A 14842-nucleotide genomic window follows, 5' to 3' on the forward strand; every position below is an offset into this window, starting at 1 on the left:
AAGTTCATTTTCCCAGCTGACTTTGTTGTGTTGGATATGGAGGAAGAGGCCAACACACCAATCATCCTAGGAAGGCCATTTCTAGCTACTTCTGGAGCTATCATTGATGTGCAAAAAGGGGAATTAGTCTTGAGATTGAATGAAGAGAAGATGGTCTTCAATGTCTTCAAAGCAATGAGTTACCCCAAGGAATCCATAGGAGAATGCATAATGGTGGACACCATAGAACAGATATTTCAAGAAGTTTTGGAAGAAGAACAATGTGAAGGAACTATTGAGTTAGAGCAGCAAGCATCAAGTAGAGAACTACCCCAAGGAACCATGGAGAATTCAATCATGTTAAACGCCAAAGACAGCAAGGAAGTGGAAGCACAAAAACTAGAGCTGAAGACCTTACCACCAAGCTTAAAATATACATATTTGGGTGACAACAACACTTACCCAGTGATCATCAATTCAAGCTTGAGTAAGGAGCAAGAAGAGGAGCTTATCCAAGTGCTGAGACAACAGAAGGATGCTATAGGTTGGACGCTTGTAGACTTAAAAGGAATCAGTCCTTCAATGTGCATGCACAAGATCCTACTTGAAGAAGGTGTTAAGCCCTCAAGACAGCAACAAAAAGGCTGAATCAGACCATGAATCACTACAAGGTTTTTGTTTATTTGTGGAGGTTTTTTTTCTTATTTGTGGAGGTTTATAACCCCCACCAAATGGTTTTTGGGGGTTTCTAAAACCTTCAAAATTTGAGGTGCCACGAGGTTTTTTATGGGGTTTTTTAAAAACCTCCACAATCTATTCAGTGGGGGTTTTGTGTGTGTTTAGTGGGAGTTTTATACTGGTGTTTTGTGGCAATTTTAAATCACTTTTGTGGCAGTTTAAAACCTCCACAAATTAATTTTCTCATTTACACATTACTCAAATTAAATTTTTTTAACATTAAAATTTAAAAACTAAATCTTTTATAGCACAATAATTTCTCAATGACACCAAAAAAATAATAATTTCTCAATATAAGATAACTCTATATATAAAAGTTCTCAATGTCAATAGTTCCAAACATAATTGCATATGATATTGTTCTTCATAACTATTACTTGTTTTTCATTAAAAAAATAAAATAAAATAACTTCAATGTTTCAATATCATATAACTACATAATTGCAATAACAGCAGCTTCATTAATGCACATGCCCATGGAGTTCTCCACACAAATGATTGTCATATAGTGTAACTAAATAGGATGACCCTGCAGTCTGCAGATTATTCACAAAAAATTATTCTATGAATAGCATGACCTTGCATGCCATTGATCAAGCTAAATTTAAAAATTATTCAATGATACTGATAAACCAAAGCCTGAAAGCAGTAAATTCTTCTAATTATTCACAGAAAAACAAAGTATGGACAAGCTTAGAGAAAACAAACAAAAGGGAAAGAAAAAAAAATGCATAATGCTGATTGAATGATGAATGCATACCACACTTTTTGCAGTGGAAATAGTTCTCTTGACCACCAACCCTGTTTTCAAATTAGATCATAAAAAATTAACTTGTATGTCATAAATTCAGGTGACATAAGATATGGATATACTCAAATACAGCTAAGTGAACCGCACCTACAGATTCCACAATCATCACAACGAAACTGTTGTTTTTCTATCTGCAAATTGATTTAAAAAACATTCAGCATCATTGAGGAAGCAAGAATATTAACAATTCCTAGCTGGAATTATGCATCAAATTCAGCCTAGTCCATCTCCAAGAAATAAGTTGGAAGAAAATATTTACCGGCTGCTTAGTGTTACAAATTGCACAAACAACCTGAAATACTTTAGAAACTATTTAAAATTTGGAAAACATTGAACTGATAGAAATTTTGAAATGGCCAAAAAAATAAGAAATTTTGCCATCCAAACCTCATCATAGCAGTAGGACCACTAGTCTCTATCTCATCTAAAATATGCTTTAAAGATGGATCTTCTTTTATGCGTGCCATTCTCTCCTCAAGCTAATTTGTTCAGCCAGTTCCTTGATACTTGGATCCTATGCATTCCATATTTTAGCATTAGTAATATGGACCTAAAATGCATGGTTTATATTATTGTCTCACTATTGGCTTTAAAACAATACTCCACTAAGATCCAAAAAAACTGCATGTACAAAAATAAGATTTTCTATAAGATAGAACATGTCCATAAAGTGAAATGAAATGCTAATTAACAATAACATGTCCATGAGCTGAAAATATAATTGATTGACCTACCTTAAGAACATTTTGAAGCTTTTTGGGGATCGTACCTTTTTCATTTTTAGGGAGCACAACTTTTCCAGTCTTCTTGATGTTTAGGCTGAATTTTTTCACCCCTGACTCAGCCATCATAAAAACCTGAAATTCTTTTGTAGCATACAATATATAAATAAATAAATAAAATATTTATTCAAAATTTAGTTTATTTTTCTAACAATCTAAACCAACTAGTTTACTTTTCCTTTTCAAAATTTGGATGGATTAATTTTTAGTCAAGAATAACTACTCTTACCAATAAATAATCAAAGCAAGCATGTGTCAACTAAGTTGGAACAACAAAAGTGGATTCTGCTATTGACTTCAAAAGCTTAAGTAGTGTTACACAACAGCTTAAGCAAAAAAAAAAGGCTATATTTATATATTTCTACACTTCAAAGCCTTGACTTCAAAAGCTAATAGACCCAAAAAAAAAGATAGGTTAATTTTTTTATAATTATTATGTATATAAAATCATAGTTATAAACTCAATAGCATTTGAAGAAAAATTAATGCACTATCAACTTAAATGCCTTGTTGAATGAAAATGTAAGCTTACCTAGTTTGTAAAAAGTGTCAACAGCTACTTGTTTATCAATTAGCTACTTATCTTATTAAGATTAAATTTTGTTTTTGAAACCAAAGAATACCAATAATACTACAGTAAAAAGCTTCATCCTGAAAATAAATTTTACCGGTTTCATATCTTAAGTCATTCAAAAAGCAAGATGAGAAAATCTAAAATGATGCCTGAAAAACTAAGTATGTACAAAATGGCATAAAAGGTTACTATCATTATAAGGAGCATTCTCATATAAATAGGTTTCACTTGATTATCACTTGCAAATGATATGTTAAGAGTTCAGCATGATTCATAATTATGCAGTTGCAGTAAATAAGCCCCACTAGAAAAGCAATTAGATCACACTAAAATCTAAATCATTAAGTTCTGTTCATTATCAAATGTTCATAAATAAAACAATCGATTATTAATAAAATGAACAAAAGTTAAATGTATTATCGTTTAGTGGTTTTGAAATGTCCATACAATGTTCAGAAGGAGATGTACAAAGGAAGTTATTTCCTGAAATACTATGATAAAAGAAGTATAGTGTCAATTAATGCATGATTAAAGGAAATTTAGAAAAAAAAAACAAAAGTGCTACAAGTGTTTCTTCTTTTTAATAGGATAATCAGAATTTAGCTGTTGCATATCTAGGCAAAAAATCTAATACAATTAAAGAACTCACCTGTGATGACAAGTCATCTTAGCCTAGTTTCACTAGTCTTTTTATTTTGTTTTCAATTGATTTTATGCACTTTCTTGAGCCATAAGTAAGCCAATTGGGTGAAATTTCATATTTCCTTTGATTCAATCAACCATGGATGAATTAATGCAATTTCATGAGATTTTATGCTATAATTGTCATATATTATGAAAGAATAACAAACTCATGATTTTGAGCATAGCTTTGATGTGTTTGGTTGATTGATGATAGGTGAAAAGAGCTTTGAAGAAGGTTGAAGAAAGAAGAAAGGGCAAGGAGCAAGAGAGAACAAAAAGCTTGAGCAAAAGCTTGCCTCATACTTTAGCTCAAGCTTTTGGAAGAGTGAATTCACATTGGTTGGAGCAAAAGCTTGCACCAATGTTTGCCTCAAGCTTTTTAGCAAACGTTGGCGCCACACACCAACACCCTGGAGGAGAAAAGCTTGCGCCAACGTTTGCCTCAAGCTTTTTGGAAAACGTTGGCGCCACACCAACATACCCTGGAGGAGAAAAGCTTGCGCCAACGTTTGCCTCAAACTTTTTGGCAAACATTGGCGCCACATATGCACACAAGGGGATCAACGTTTGGCCTAAAGTTTGACCTCAAACTTTAGCCCAAACGTTGGTAGCAGCAAATGAGGGCAGCTGATATGAAAAGCTTGAGCCAAAGTTTGCCTCAAACTTTGACTCAAGCTTTTATGATTTATAGCCCGGTTCACAATGGATTTCTCTCCAACTCCAAGAGCAATCAACAGAGGCTTTTCTCAACCCAATTCCATCAAGAGCAAAGGCCCAATTCAAGGCTTGAAGACCATTTAAAGAAAGTGTATAAATAGCTTAGGATTTAAGTTTTTCCGGGAGCTTTTCCTTTAGAATTCTTGGAACACTTACAGAGAGCTCACCTTTACATTTTTGATTTGTTGCTTTAGAATTCTAGAGAATTGGGAAGGAGAATTGATCTCTCTTCTTCCTTGTTCTTGCTTGAGCACTCTTTACTTTTCTTGCTTTGGATCTTGGGTGGAGAATTGAAGAACTTCTGTTTCAATCTCAGCTTGAGATCTTGTTTAATTTTCTGCAAAATTGAATTTCCTTTTCTGTTAATTGCTTCTTCTTCTACTCTTTCTGCAATTCACACTTCTTTATTTCCTTTGCAATTGATTCTTGCTGGATCTAGGAAAGCAGTAAGATCTAGACTCAGCTATCTAGTCTCTTGAGTCCTGAGATCTACAGTTTTAAATTTCAATTTCTTTATTTCATTGCTACACCAAGCTTTTTCTCATTTCCGTTTTAGATCCGGTTTAATTCAAGTCATCTTCTACTTTTTTGTTTATTGCATTTTACTTTTCCTTGTTTAATTTCTGCAAATCCAATTCCCAATTCCCTTTACAATTCAAGCCATTTACATTTCTTGCACTTTAAGATTCTGCAATTTACATTTCTTGCAATCTAAGTTTCTGCAATTTATATTACTTGCACTTTAAGATTCAGCCTCTTTAATTTCTCTGCACTTTAAGTTCTTGCCAATTGTCCTTCTCCCTTTTAATTTCATGCAATTTAGCTTCTGTCGAATACAAACCACTCAAATCAACTCTTGATTCGCTAGACTAAGTCATCCACTAAACTAAAATTGCTCAATCCTTCAATCCCTGTGGGATCGACCTCACTCCCGTGAGTTTTATTACTTGATGCGACCCGGTGCACTTGCCGGTTAGTTTCGTGTTGGATCGTTTTCCACACAGTAACCTTTTGCCAAAATTTTTGGAGTGGGACCATTGAGATTATTAAATGACAAGTCCCTACAAACAATATAAGGTTATGGAGCTGTACTTAACTGATTGAGGAGGTAAAAGTATTACATAGTTTCATAGAGGAGTAGAGGACATACAAGAATGAAAGACCTGTCAAGTTAGAGATCTGTCCAGATAGATTATTTTTGCCGAGCCACCTGAAAAGCTTGGCATGATTGAATTAGGAACCATGGAGTTAGAGAAACACTAATGAATAAAATTAAAATTTAAGGGGAACAAAAAAAAACAGGGTTAAAATAACATCATCATCTATCTATTTGTTAAGACATACTCACAAGTAACTTAGTTGAGACAATAAGCCCAAAGAACTAGGAATTTCTCCAACAAACTGGTTACTGGAAAGGTCTAGAGTTTGAAGCTCTGACAACTTGCCTATCTTAGTCGGGATAGAACCAGATAACTGATTGTTCTGCAGTAACCTAAGTTCAGCAATGAAAAAACTCACTTAGTCACATGATAAAATGAGTTCATTGTATTTTATGACTACTTATTTTTCTCCTACCGTTGTTTGGAATCTATTAAAAATTAGTGGAAGGTTATTATGACTATTTATGAACAAAAAGCATAATAAACAAGGCATCTTTCAGATACTGCTGAGTCAACAATACACCACAATTCACCATTAAGTTTGAAAAGTATAGGCAATTTATGTGGAGAATAAGAGAGACACTCACAATGTTCGGAGATGGCTCAAATTTCCAATTTCTGACGAAAGAGTTCCAGATAAACCAGCACTGGCCATTTCCCTACCAAAAGCAGAAAGTTACCACCAGCAATAAAGATCAGTATCATTAGAATACAGTGGATGGTATTAGAAAGACAGAGAAATGAATTTTCCCAATATCTAGTCATTCTAATGACGTCATCTAAATTTGAAGGAATGGTTTTGTAGAACAAGTTTTGAGAGAAATCAAGAAACGGCAGGTTTTTCTTTTGGCCTATCCGCTCTGGAATTGACCCACTGAAATAGTTATCGAATAATTCATACACATCTTGAAGGCTATTGTCAATGAGCAGTTTCTTCAGTTCAAGAGAAATTTTAATAGCTACATGATTTGGAATCTGCAACCAACAAGCAAATCACAAATGATACTAACCAAATCAAATCCACATTGCAGCATTAAATCCAGTCTATAAGGGAAAGCACAACACTTTTCAACACAATCCAATCTCAGTCCTATCCATCTAAAGTAACTCATAAGCAGAATGAACAATTGAAAAGTGGATTTTCATACCTTGGTTACAGTTAGCATCCTACTAAGCAAAAATCTGGATAGAACATTGTAGTGATCCGCATTATCACCCAACCGCACCTTCACCTATAAGCATAAAACACAAGGGAATCGATATTCGCACTATAGAAGCAAATAAACCAATTGAAACTGAACAGAAAATAGATTCCAAAATGATTGATTATGTGCATTCATGCAATGAAGAAAATTTTCGATATCTATATTGAAATTGAGGTTTCAAAACGGACCTTAACGAAATCGTACTTGAAAAAAGCATTGCGGGAAGAGAATTTGTTTTTGGAGGAGAAGCTTTGCTTTTCGTCGCTTTCTTCGCCGCTGGCAGATGAATGGCTATAGCGGTGGCGGTGGCAGTGGCGGTGGCGGTGGCAGTGGCGGTAGCAACGGCACCGCGACGGCGAAGACGATGGTTACGATTAGGTCTTGCTCACTCTCCATCTCACTCGAAGCTACTCGAAGCTAACCTTTGTTTGCATCTTTACTATGGGCTTTGGGAGTTTATTTGGGCCTTTAAAATATTGAGATTTTTATTTTTGAGAGTTTTGTAAATTGTCACAAATAGATCATGTTGTCGAGGTTTTTAAAAACCTCCACTCTAAAACCTCCATCAATTAGTAAGAATCTTGTAGTGAATGAAGTGGTCCAAAAAGAAGTGTTGAAGTTATGGCATGTAGGGGTGATTTACCCCATCTCAGACAGCCCTTAGGTGAGCCATGTGCAAGTAGTTCCTAAGAAAGGAGGGGTCACTAATACACCACTATTTTATGGTTTATCTTGTGCTCAATTAAGTGGTTTTTATCAACTCTTTACCCACTTATTCATACTAATCGCATGCTTTATGTTTTCCTTCCTGATTTTGTGCTATGATTGAAAACATGCTTCTTTGGCCTTTATATTGCTAATATTAATCCTCTCTTATCACCATTAGATGCCTTGATATGTGTGTTAAGTTTTTTCAAAGATTACAGGGCAGGAATGGCTTGGAGGATGAAAAGGAAGCCTGCAAAAGTGGAAGGAATACAAGAAACTGAAGGAACTGCTAAAGCTGTCCAGCCTGACCTCTCTGCACTCAAACGATCATAACTTGAGCTAAAGAAATCCAAATGATGCGGTTCTAGTTGCGTTGGAAAGCTAACGTCCGGGGCTTCGATTTGATATATAATTTTTCATAGCTGCCCTAAAGTTAGGCGACGCGAACGCGTGAATGACGCGCCCGCGTCGCATCTGCGAACTTCAATCCACGCTAACGCGTGGATGACGCCTCCGCATCACTTTGCCGCGACCTGAACGTACCAGAATACGCTGGGGGCGATTTTTGGACTGTTTTTGGCCCAGTTTTTGGCCCGGAAAATATAGATTAGAGACTATAAAGTGGGAGAATGCATCCATTCATCAACAAGCTTTCATATTCACAATTTTAGGATTTAGATGTAGTTTTTAGAGAGAGAGGTTCTCTCCTCTCTCTTAGGATTAGGATTCCTCTTAAAGGAATTAGGATTTCAACTTTGTTATTTCAACTTACAACTTCAATCACAGGTTCAATGTTTCTTTTATTTAATTTTCCAATTTAATTTATGAACTTTTCCATGTTAAGATTTGAATATTTTACTTAATATAATTGAGGTATTTCAGATTTATCACTTCTTCTATTGTTTGTTATTAATTGATGTTCTAAGTTAGATCCTAACTTGATTTTGGAGTTGATTGATATTTGGAGACCCTTGAGTTGAATTACTCAAGAGTTAAATTGTAATTGGGTTTATTGTTGGCTGGCTCTCTAGTCACTAACGCTAATCCTTCCCAAGGGAGAGGATTAGAACTTGTGAATAGAAGTAGTTACTTGACTTTCTTTTACTTTACTTGGTAAAGGATAACTAAGTAGAAGCAACCTTCAATTATCAATTGATCTTGAGAAAAATCCAACAAGGATAGAACTTCCGATTAATCTTCTCCGGGTCAAGGCTTTTAAATTAATTACATAAAATCTCTTATTTATTTTTATTGCTTTAATTTATAAATATACCTGTGCCCATTGCCCAAACTTCAAAACCCCCAATTTACAAGACTCATAACCAATAATAAGAACATACTTCCCTGAAATTCCTTGAGAAGACGACCCGAGGTTTAAATACTCGGTTATCAATTTTAAAGGGGTTTGTTACTTGTGACAACCAAAACTTTTGTAAAAATGGTTGATTTCTTGGTTTAGTAACTATACTTGCAACGAGAGTTTACTATAACTTCTAAACCATCAATCTTCAGTTCTTTCAAAATGGCACCGTTGCCGCGGAATTGCAAACGTGTGCCTTATTATTGGTTATTGTAAATATTTGCTTTTTGCTTGTTTATTTGTTTTTATTTTTGTTTTTATTTTTACTTTTTTTTTTGTAAATTAAGAGGTTATTGGTTTTTATTTAGTTATTAAAAAAAATTTTTCAAAAAATTTTTTTCTTGGTGTTCATCTTGATCTTCAAGTTGTTCTTCATGTTCATCTTGACCTTCAAGTTGTTCTTAATTGTTTTCTTCGTTTTGATCTAAACATTTTTAAGTTTGGTGTCATTTTATTGTTTTTCTCTTTCCTCATTAAATTAAAAAAAAATTCAAAATTTAAAACTCAAATTTCAAAATTTCAAATCTCAATTTTCAAAATTCAAATTTAAAAATTTAAAATTCAAATTTCAAATTTCAAAATTAAAAATTTTAAAAATTTAAATTTCAAAATTCAAATTTTTTTCCAAAATTCATATCTTTTTTAAAATCTTATCTTATCTTATTTCAAAAATCAGATTTCAAAATTCAATATTCAAATTCAAATTTCAAATTTCAAATTTCAAATTTCAAAAATTCAAATTTCAAAATTTAAATTTCAAATTTCAAAATTTAATTTTTAAATTCAAAATTTAAATAACCTTTTAATTTAAAATTTATTTTTATTTTCGTTTTTAATTTTTATTTACTATTATGAGTTCTCACCCCTCTTGCTTTGAGTTTGGTTCCAATACTGTTGCAAGGAATGGAAACTATAACAAGAACATGCATCAAGGTCAAAACAATCAGTGATGGAAGGAGCCACGAGGAACTGATCAACCCTTTCGGCAACATCATCTTCCAAGATACCATGGACAACGACCATCCTATAATGCATGCCAAAACAATAGATATGGTGGGCCCCCATCATATACCTATGACCCATCTCCTCAACACAACTTTGAACCACCATACTCACAAGCCCCTTACCACCAAACACCACCATATGACCCTAACCCGCATCCACCATACCAACCACCCTATGAACCAAATGAACCATACATAGATCCACCACAACCTCCATTGGATAACAATACACTCATCTCTAACATCATTGGTCTCACCTCTACACTCCAAAATCTTATATCCCGCATGAACCAACCCTCTGCCTCCAATATTCAATCCTCAAGCTCTAGTGCACTTCCTTTTCAACCACATAATGATCTTTTCATCCCATCACCACCCTCCATGGAAGAGCACCCACATCCATCAATCCAAGAGCAAGATGATCCCAATTATGCTATTGATATGGAACAGGAAAGGAGGAATCATCTTCGTGAATCCATACTTCATAAAGAGCCAGAGGAGGCCCTACGGGTAAAGGTAGGAGAGACCTTTGAAGATGAAGGAGTAGTTGAACGGAGTTGTCATGGAAAGAAAATCATCGAGGATGAGTACGATTTTATACTTAAACAACTGGACATAGCAACAATTATTAAAAAGGAAGAAGTGGTTGCAGACTTAAGAGATGTTGTACCTCCATTGAAAAGTCCAATCATAGAACCTCCTTCCAAGGCGATTGAAATTGATGCTGAGGAGGGTGTACAACCTCCAAGGCATATCATAGTTGAAGACTTGGAAGAGGTTGATCAAGAGATGGGGATTATAGAAGAAGAAGCACAACCTCCCATGCCCTTGGTGAGCAATGAAGAAGAGATTGAATTGGAAGAAAGCTACCAAGAGGAAGAGGTTGAAATTGAAGAAGCTTACAAGGAGGTGGAAGTTGTTAGAGAAGAGCACAAGGGAGTGGAGCTTGCCAATTCGTTAGAAATACCTCCCCCTAGTTGCCATCATCCTTCACAACATTCAAGTGGGTAAAATTCATATCCCTTAGCTTTCTAATTCCACTTGAATATGGGCTATTGGAGACGGATAGTCAACTTAGAGCTCTTTGTGGCATTAAGAGTAAGAGGAAGATGGTTAGTGGTTGGAGTTGTCAAGCAAGGTTCAATATGGTTGCATATCCAAAGTTTAAATGCAAAGGTTGGTGTAAAGCTCGACTGAATGGGTCTAGGATGTTGTTTGGACGCTTCACTGAGAATTCAGATTGCTTGCTACCCGGATGGAATCATGATGATCAACAAGAAGATAGGTGCAAAAGCAAGATTTGGGACCCCGGAATTCATTCTGGCAATCAACACTCTTGGAGCCTTATCACTTGCTTTAACTTACTTGAAGGCTTTCTGCGCCTAGTTTGGGATTCCGGAGGCTACTGGAATTCCAAACATTGGTGGAGATTCCTGGATGAGTTCAAGCACAAGCCACCATAACAGGAAACTCATCAAATGTCCAACTTAAGGACTTTAACTAAAAGTGCTAGGTGGGAGACAACCCACCATGGTATGATCTTTCTTTTTTTAAATTTTAATTTTATTTAGTTTTGTTTGTTTTTGAGTTTTATTTTATTTTATTGAACCCGGAATCATGCATAGCATTCACATTAAGCATTGCATTCTGCATACTGCATAAAAAAAAAAACACACACGCGACGCGGTAGCGTCGTTGACGCGTCCGCGTCATGTGGGAAAAATGCCTCCCCACGCGTCCGCGTCACCCACGCGACGACCGCGTGGCCCTGTAAATCGACGTAAAAAGGTGTATGGCCAAAAGTTGAGCTAGAATTGGGCTGGACTCGTGCTGGAAGCCCAAGCCCTACCACGCAACCGCGTCATTTTAAGAAAATGGCCATTGATGCGTTCGCGCCAACCACGCGACCACGTCACCCAAAAATTTGGCAAAAGAATTTCAAACAGAGAGTTGTGCGAACGCGAGGCTGTACTCACGCTAATCGCACAAATCAGGCCACGCGATCGCGTGACCCACGCGATCGCGTGACCCACGCGATCGCGTGACCCACGCGTCCGCGTCACCTGACCTTATCGCGCACCACGCGATCGTGTCACTCACGCGTTCGCGTCACATGCGGCGCACAGCTTATCCAGATCAGCCAAATATCTTATCTTTTCTTTCCCAATCCTAAATTCTTCTATCTTTTCTTCTTTCTTCTTTCTTTCTCACTTTATTTCTTTCACTTCTCATTCCTTTTCACCTTCATTCTATTTTACTTAATTTATTTGCATATTTCATTCATTGTATTTTAATTTTGTGCATATTTTTATTTTCTTTTCTAAATTTATTATTTTACCATTGGTGTTCAAATGTTCTTATTCAACTGTTATATCTTTTCTGGTATTATCTTGGTGCTTCATGACTTGTTTTATTCTAATTGGGTATTATTATTTATAAGTCAATGCTAATTTTTATAATACTGATATTCCTTTTGATTTGATATGCACTTATACTATTTTGCATTACCCACACCCTTTCCTCCCTTTGTTGCAAATCCTGCACCATTGGTATGCCATGTGCTTCTATTATTTTCTCACGTACATGTTGAAGTTTCCATGTAAATAAGACCCTTATCAATTGGAATTAACCCACCCATACTTCATTTATTTTCTTATCTCTATTTCTGGATTATTTTTCTTCCCTTTTTCTTTCAGGATGGCCACCTGGAAGGGAACCGGAAGACGTTTACATGGGGAAACAAGACAAGTCCATCTGCACAATCTTTGGAGAAAAGCGCCAGTTGGAACAACCCTTCCTTCTGCACATCTCAACATGCACCGAGGACGGTGCAATCTTTAAGTGTGGGGAGGTCGATACCGATCTCCATGGGTTAGTATTTTCTTCTCGACACCAATATTTTATTTTCCTTGTTAGTTGTTGCATTTACATGTTTGATTGCATATCTGTTTGATTTTGTGCATATTTTACCACTTGGTTGAAGTAATATTTCCTTTTTCAGAAACTTTTAGAGCATTTCACTAATTTGAATAAAATTTAATGTTACACTTGTTTGAAGAAATATTATACTAGAACATAGTTTAGAGCTCGAACACACAAAACCTGTGAGATTTTTGAGCCTATTTGAATTGGTTGCATTTTACCAACCAATATTTTATTTTTGGTGTGTGTTTTTCTCTCTAAAACTGTGATCTTTGTCTTGCTTAATTCTATATTTCCATGGTTTGATGTATGCATACACTTACATGATTGAGGCCTTTGTTTCACTGAGCTTACATACCCATATGGTTAAAGTTTAAGTTAATTAAGGATTCAAATTTTAGTCCACTTGGCCAAATACAATCCTACCTTGACCCTAACCCCATTACAACCCTTAAAAGACCTCTTGATATGTGTATCTGTGCATTAAATTTTTGTTGATTGTTAGATGAAGAGCAAGCCTTAGAAAGCAAGGTTAGTAGAGAATTGAGAGAATCGAACCTCAAACACTTGAGTGATTAGAGCGTATACACTTCCGGTGAGGTTCGATGCTCAATCCCTTGTTCCCTGCTTTCATGAGCTATTTTCTTCTTGCAAGTCTATTTGTACTTCATTTCATGATTTGAATTAGTGAAATCCAGTTCATATTTCTTCTTGAAGGATTTATTTACTTTTAACTAAGTAGGTAGAAACATTTTGCATGTAGTTACATTCACATAGATAGGTTGCATTGCATACTCTCTATCATTCCTCTTCACTTCTTTATAGCTTCTGTTAAGCTTAGCATGAGGACATGCTAATGTTTAAGTGTGGGGAGGTTGATAAACCACTATTTTATGGTTTATCTTGTGCTCAATTGAGTGGTTTTTATCAACTCTTTACTCACTTATTCAAACTAATCGCATGCTTTATGTTTTCCTTCCTGATTTTGTGCTATGATTGAAAACATGCTTCTTTGGCCTTTATATTGCTAATATTAATCCTCTCTTATCACCATTAGATGCCTTGATATGTGTGTTAAGTGTTTTCAGAGATTACAGGGCAGGAATGGCTTGGAGGATGAAAAGGAAGCATGCAAAAGTGGAAGGAATACAAGAAACTGAAGGAACTGCTAAAGCTGTCCAGCCTAACCTCTCTGCACTCAAACAGTCATAACTTGAGCTACAGAGGTCCAAACGATGCGGTTCTAGTTGCGTTGGAAAGCTAACGTCCGGGACTTCGATTTTTTATATAATTTGTCATAGCTGCCCCGAAGTTAGGTGACTCGAACGTGTGAATGACGCGCCTGCGTTGCATCTGCGAACTTCAATCCACGCTAACGCGTGGATGACGCCTCCGCGTCACTTTTCCGCCACTTGAACATACCAGAATATGCTGGGGGCAATTTCTGGGCTGTTTTTGGCCTATTTTTCGGCCCGAAAAATACATATTAGAGACTATAAAGTGGGAGAATGCATCCATTCATCAACAAGCTTTCATATTCACAATTTTAGGATTTAGATGTAGTTTTTAGAGAGAGAGGTTCTCTCCTCTCTCTTAGGATTAGGATTTAAGACTTCTCTTAGTTTTAAGAGTGAATCTCAATCCCAGGAGTCACTAACGCTAATCCTTCCCAAGGGAGAGGATTAGAACTTGTGAATAGAAGTAGTTACTTGACTTTCTTTTACTTTACTTGGTAAAGGATAACCAAGTAGAAGCAACCTTCAATTATCAATTGATCTTAAGAAAAATCCAACAAGGATAGAACTTCCGATTAATCTTCTCCGGGTCAAGGCTTTTAAATTAATTACATAAAATCTCTTATTTATTTTTATTGCTTTAATTTATAAATATACCTGTGCCCATTGCCCAAACTTCAAAGCCCCCAATTTACAAGACTCATAACCAATAATAAGAACATACTTCCCTACAATTCCTTGAGAAGACGACCCGAGGTTTAAATACTCGGTTATCAATTTTAAAGGGTTTTGTTACTTGTGACAACCAAAACTTTTGTAAGAAAGGTTGATTGCTTGGTTTAGTAACTATACTTGAAACGAGAGTTTACTATAACTTCTAAACCATTAGTCTTCAGTTCTTCAGTCACTGTTGTGCCCAATGAGAAGAATGAGCTGATACCTACCAGAACAGTGACTGGCTGG

General features: G+C 35.7%; 1 protein-coding gene across 9 annotated transcripts; it reads right to left on the reverse strand.

The window, feature by feature from the left end:
- Positions 1025-6487, reverse strand: LOC107648756 (probable LRR receptor-like serine/threonine-protein kinase At5g45780). 9 transcript variants are annotated; one of them, XR_002348743.1, is made up of 10 exons: positions 6456-6487; positions 6033-6104; positions 5634-5777; positions 5449-5495; positions 5288-5346; positions 3439-3533; positions 2298-2482; positions 1616-2042; positions 1478-1518; positions 1025-1246 (listed from the first exon to the last, which is right to left on the reverse strand). XR_002348743.1 is itself a non-coding variant. In XM_021104474.1 (6 exons), the coding sequence occupies exons 2-6, from the start codon at positions 6098-6100 to the stop codon at positions 3477-3479; spliced, it is 375 nt and encodes a 124-aa protein (XP_020960133.1). In that variant the 5' UTR covers positions 6101-6104; positions 6456-6487; the 3' UTR covers positions 3382-3476. The 9 variants fall into 9 exon arrangements, 1 of the variants encoding a protein (XP_020960133.1); XR_002348739.1 differs by having other exon boundaries at positions 1616-2078; XR_002348744.1 differs by lacking the exon at positions 3439-3533 and having other exon boundaries at positions 2298-2363.

The sequence above is a fragment of the Arachis ipaensis genome, chromosome B06 (genome assembly GCF_000816755.2).
Source record: "Arachis ipaensis cultivar K30076 chromosome B06, Araip1.1, whole genome shotgun sequence".
NCBI lineage: Eukaryota > Viridiplantae > Streptophyta > Magnoliopsida > Fabales > Fabaceae > Arachis > Arachis ipaensis.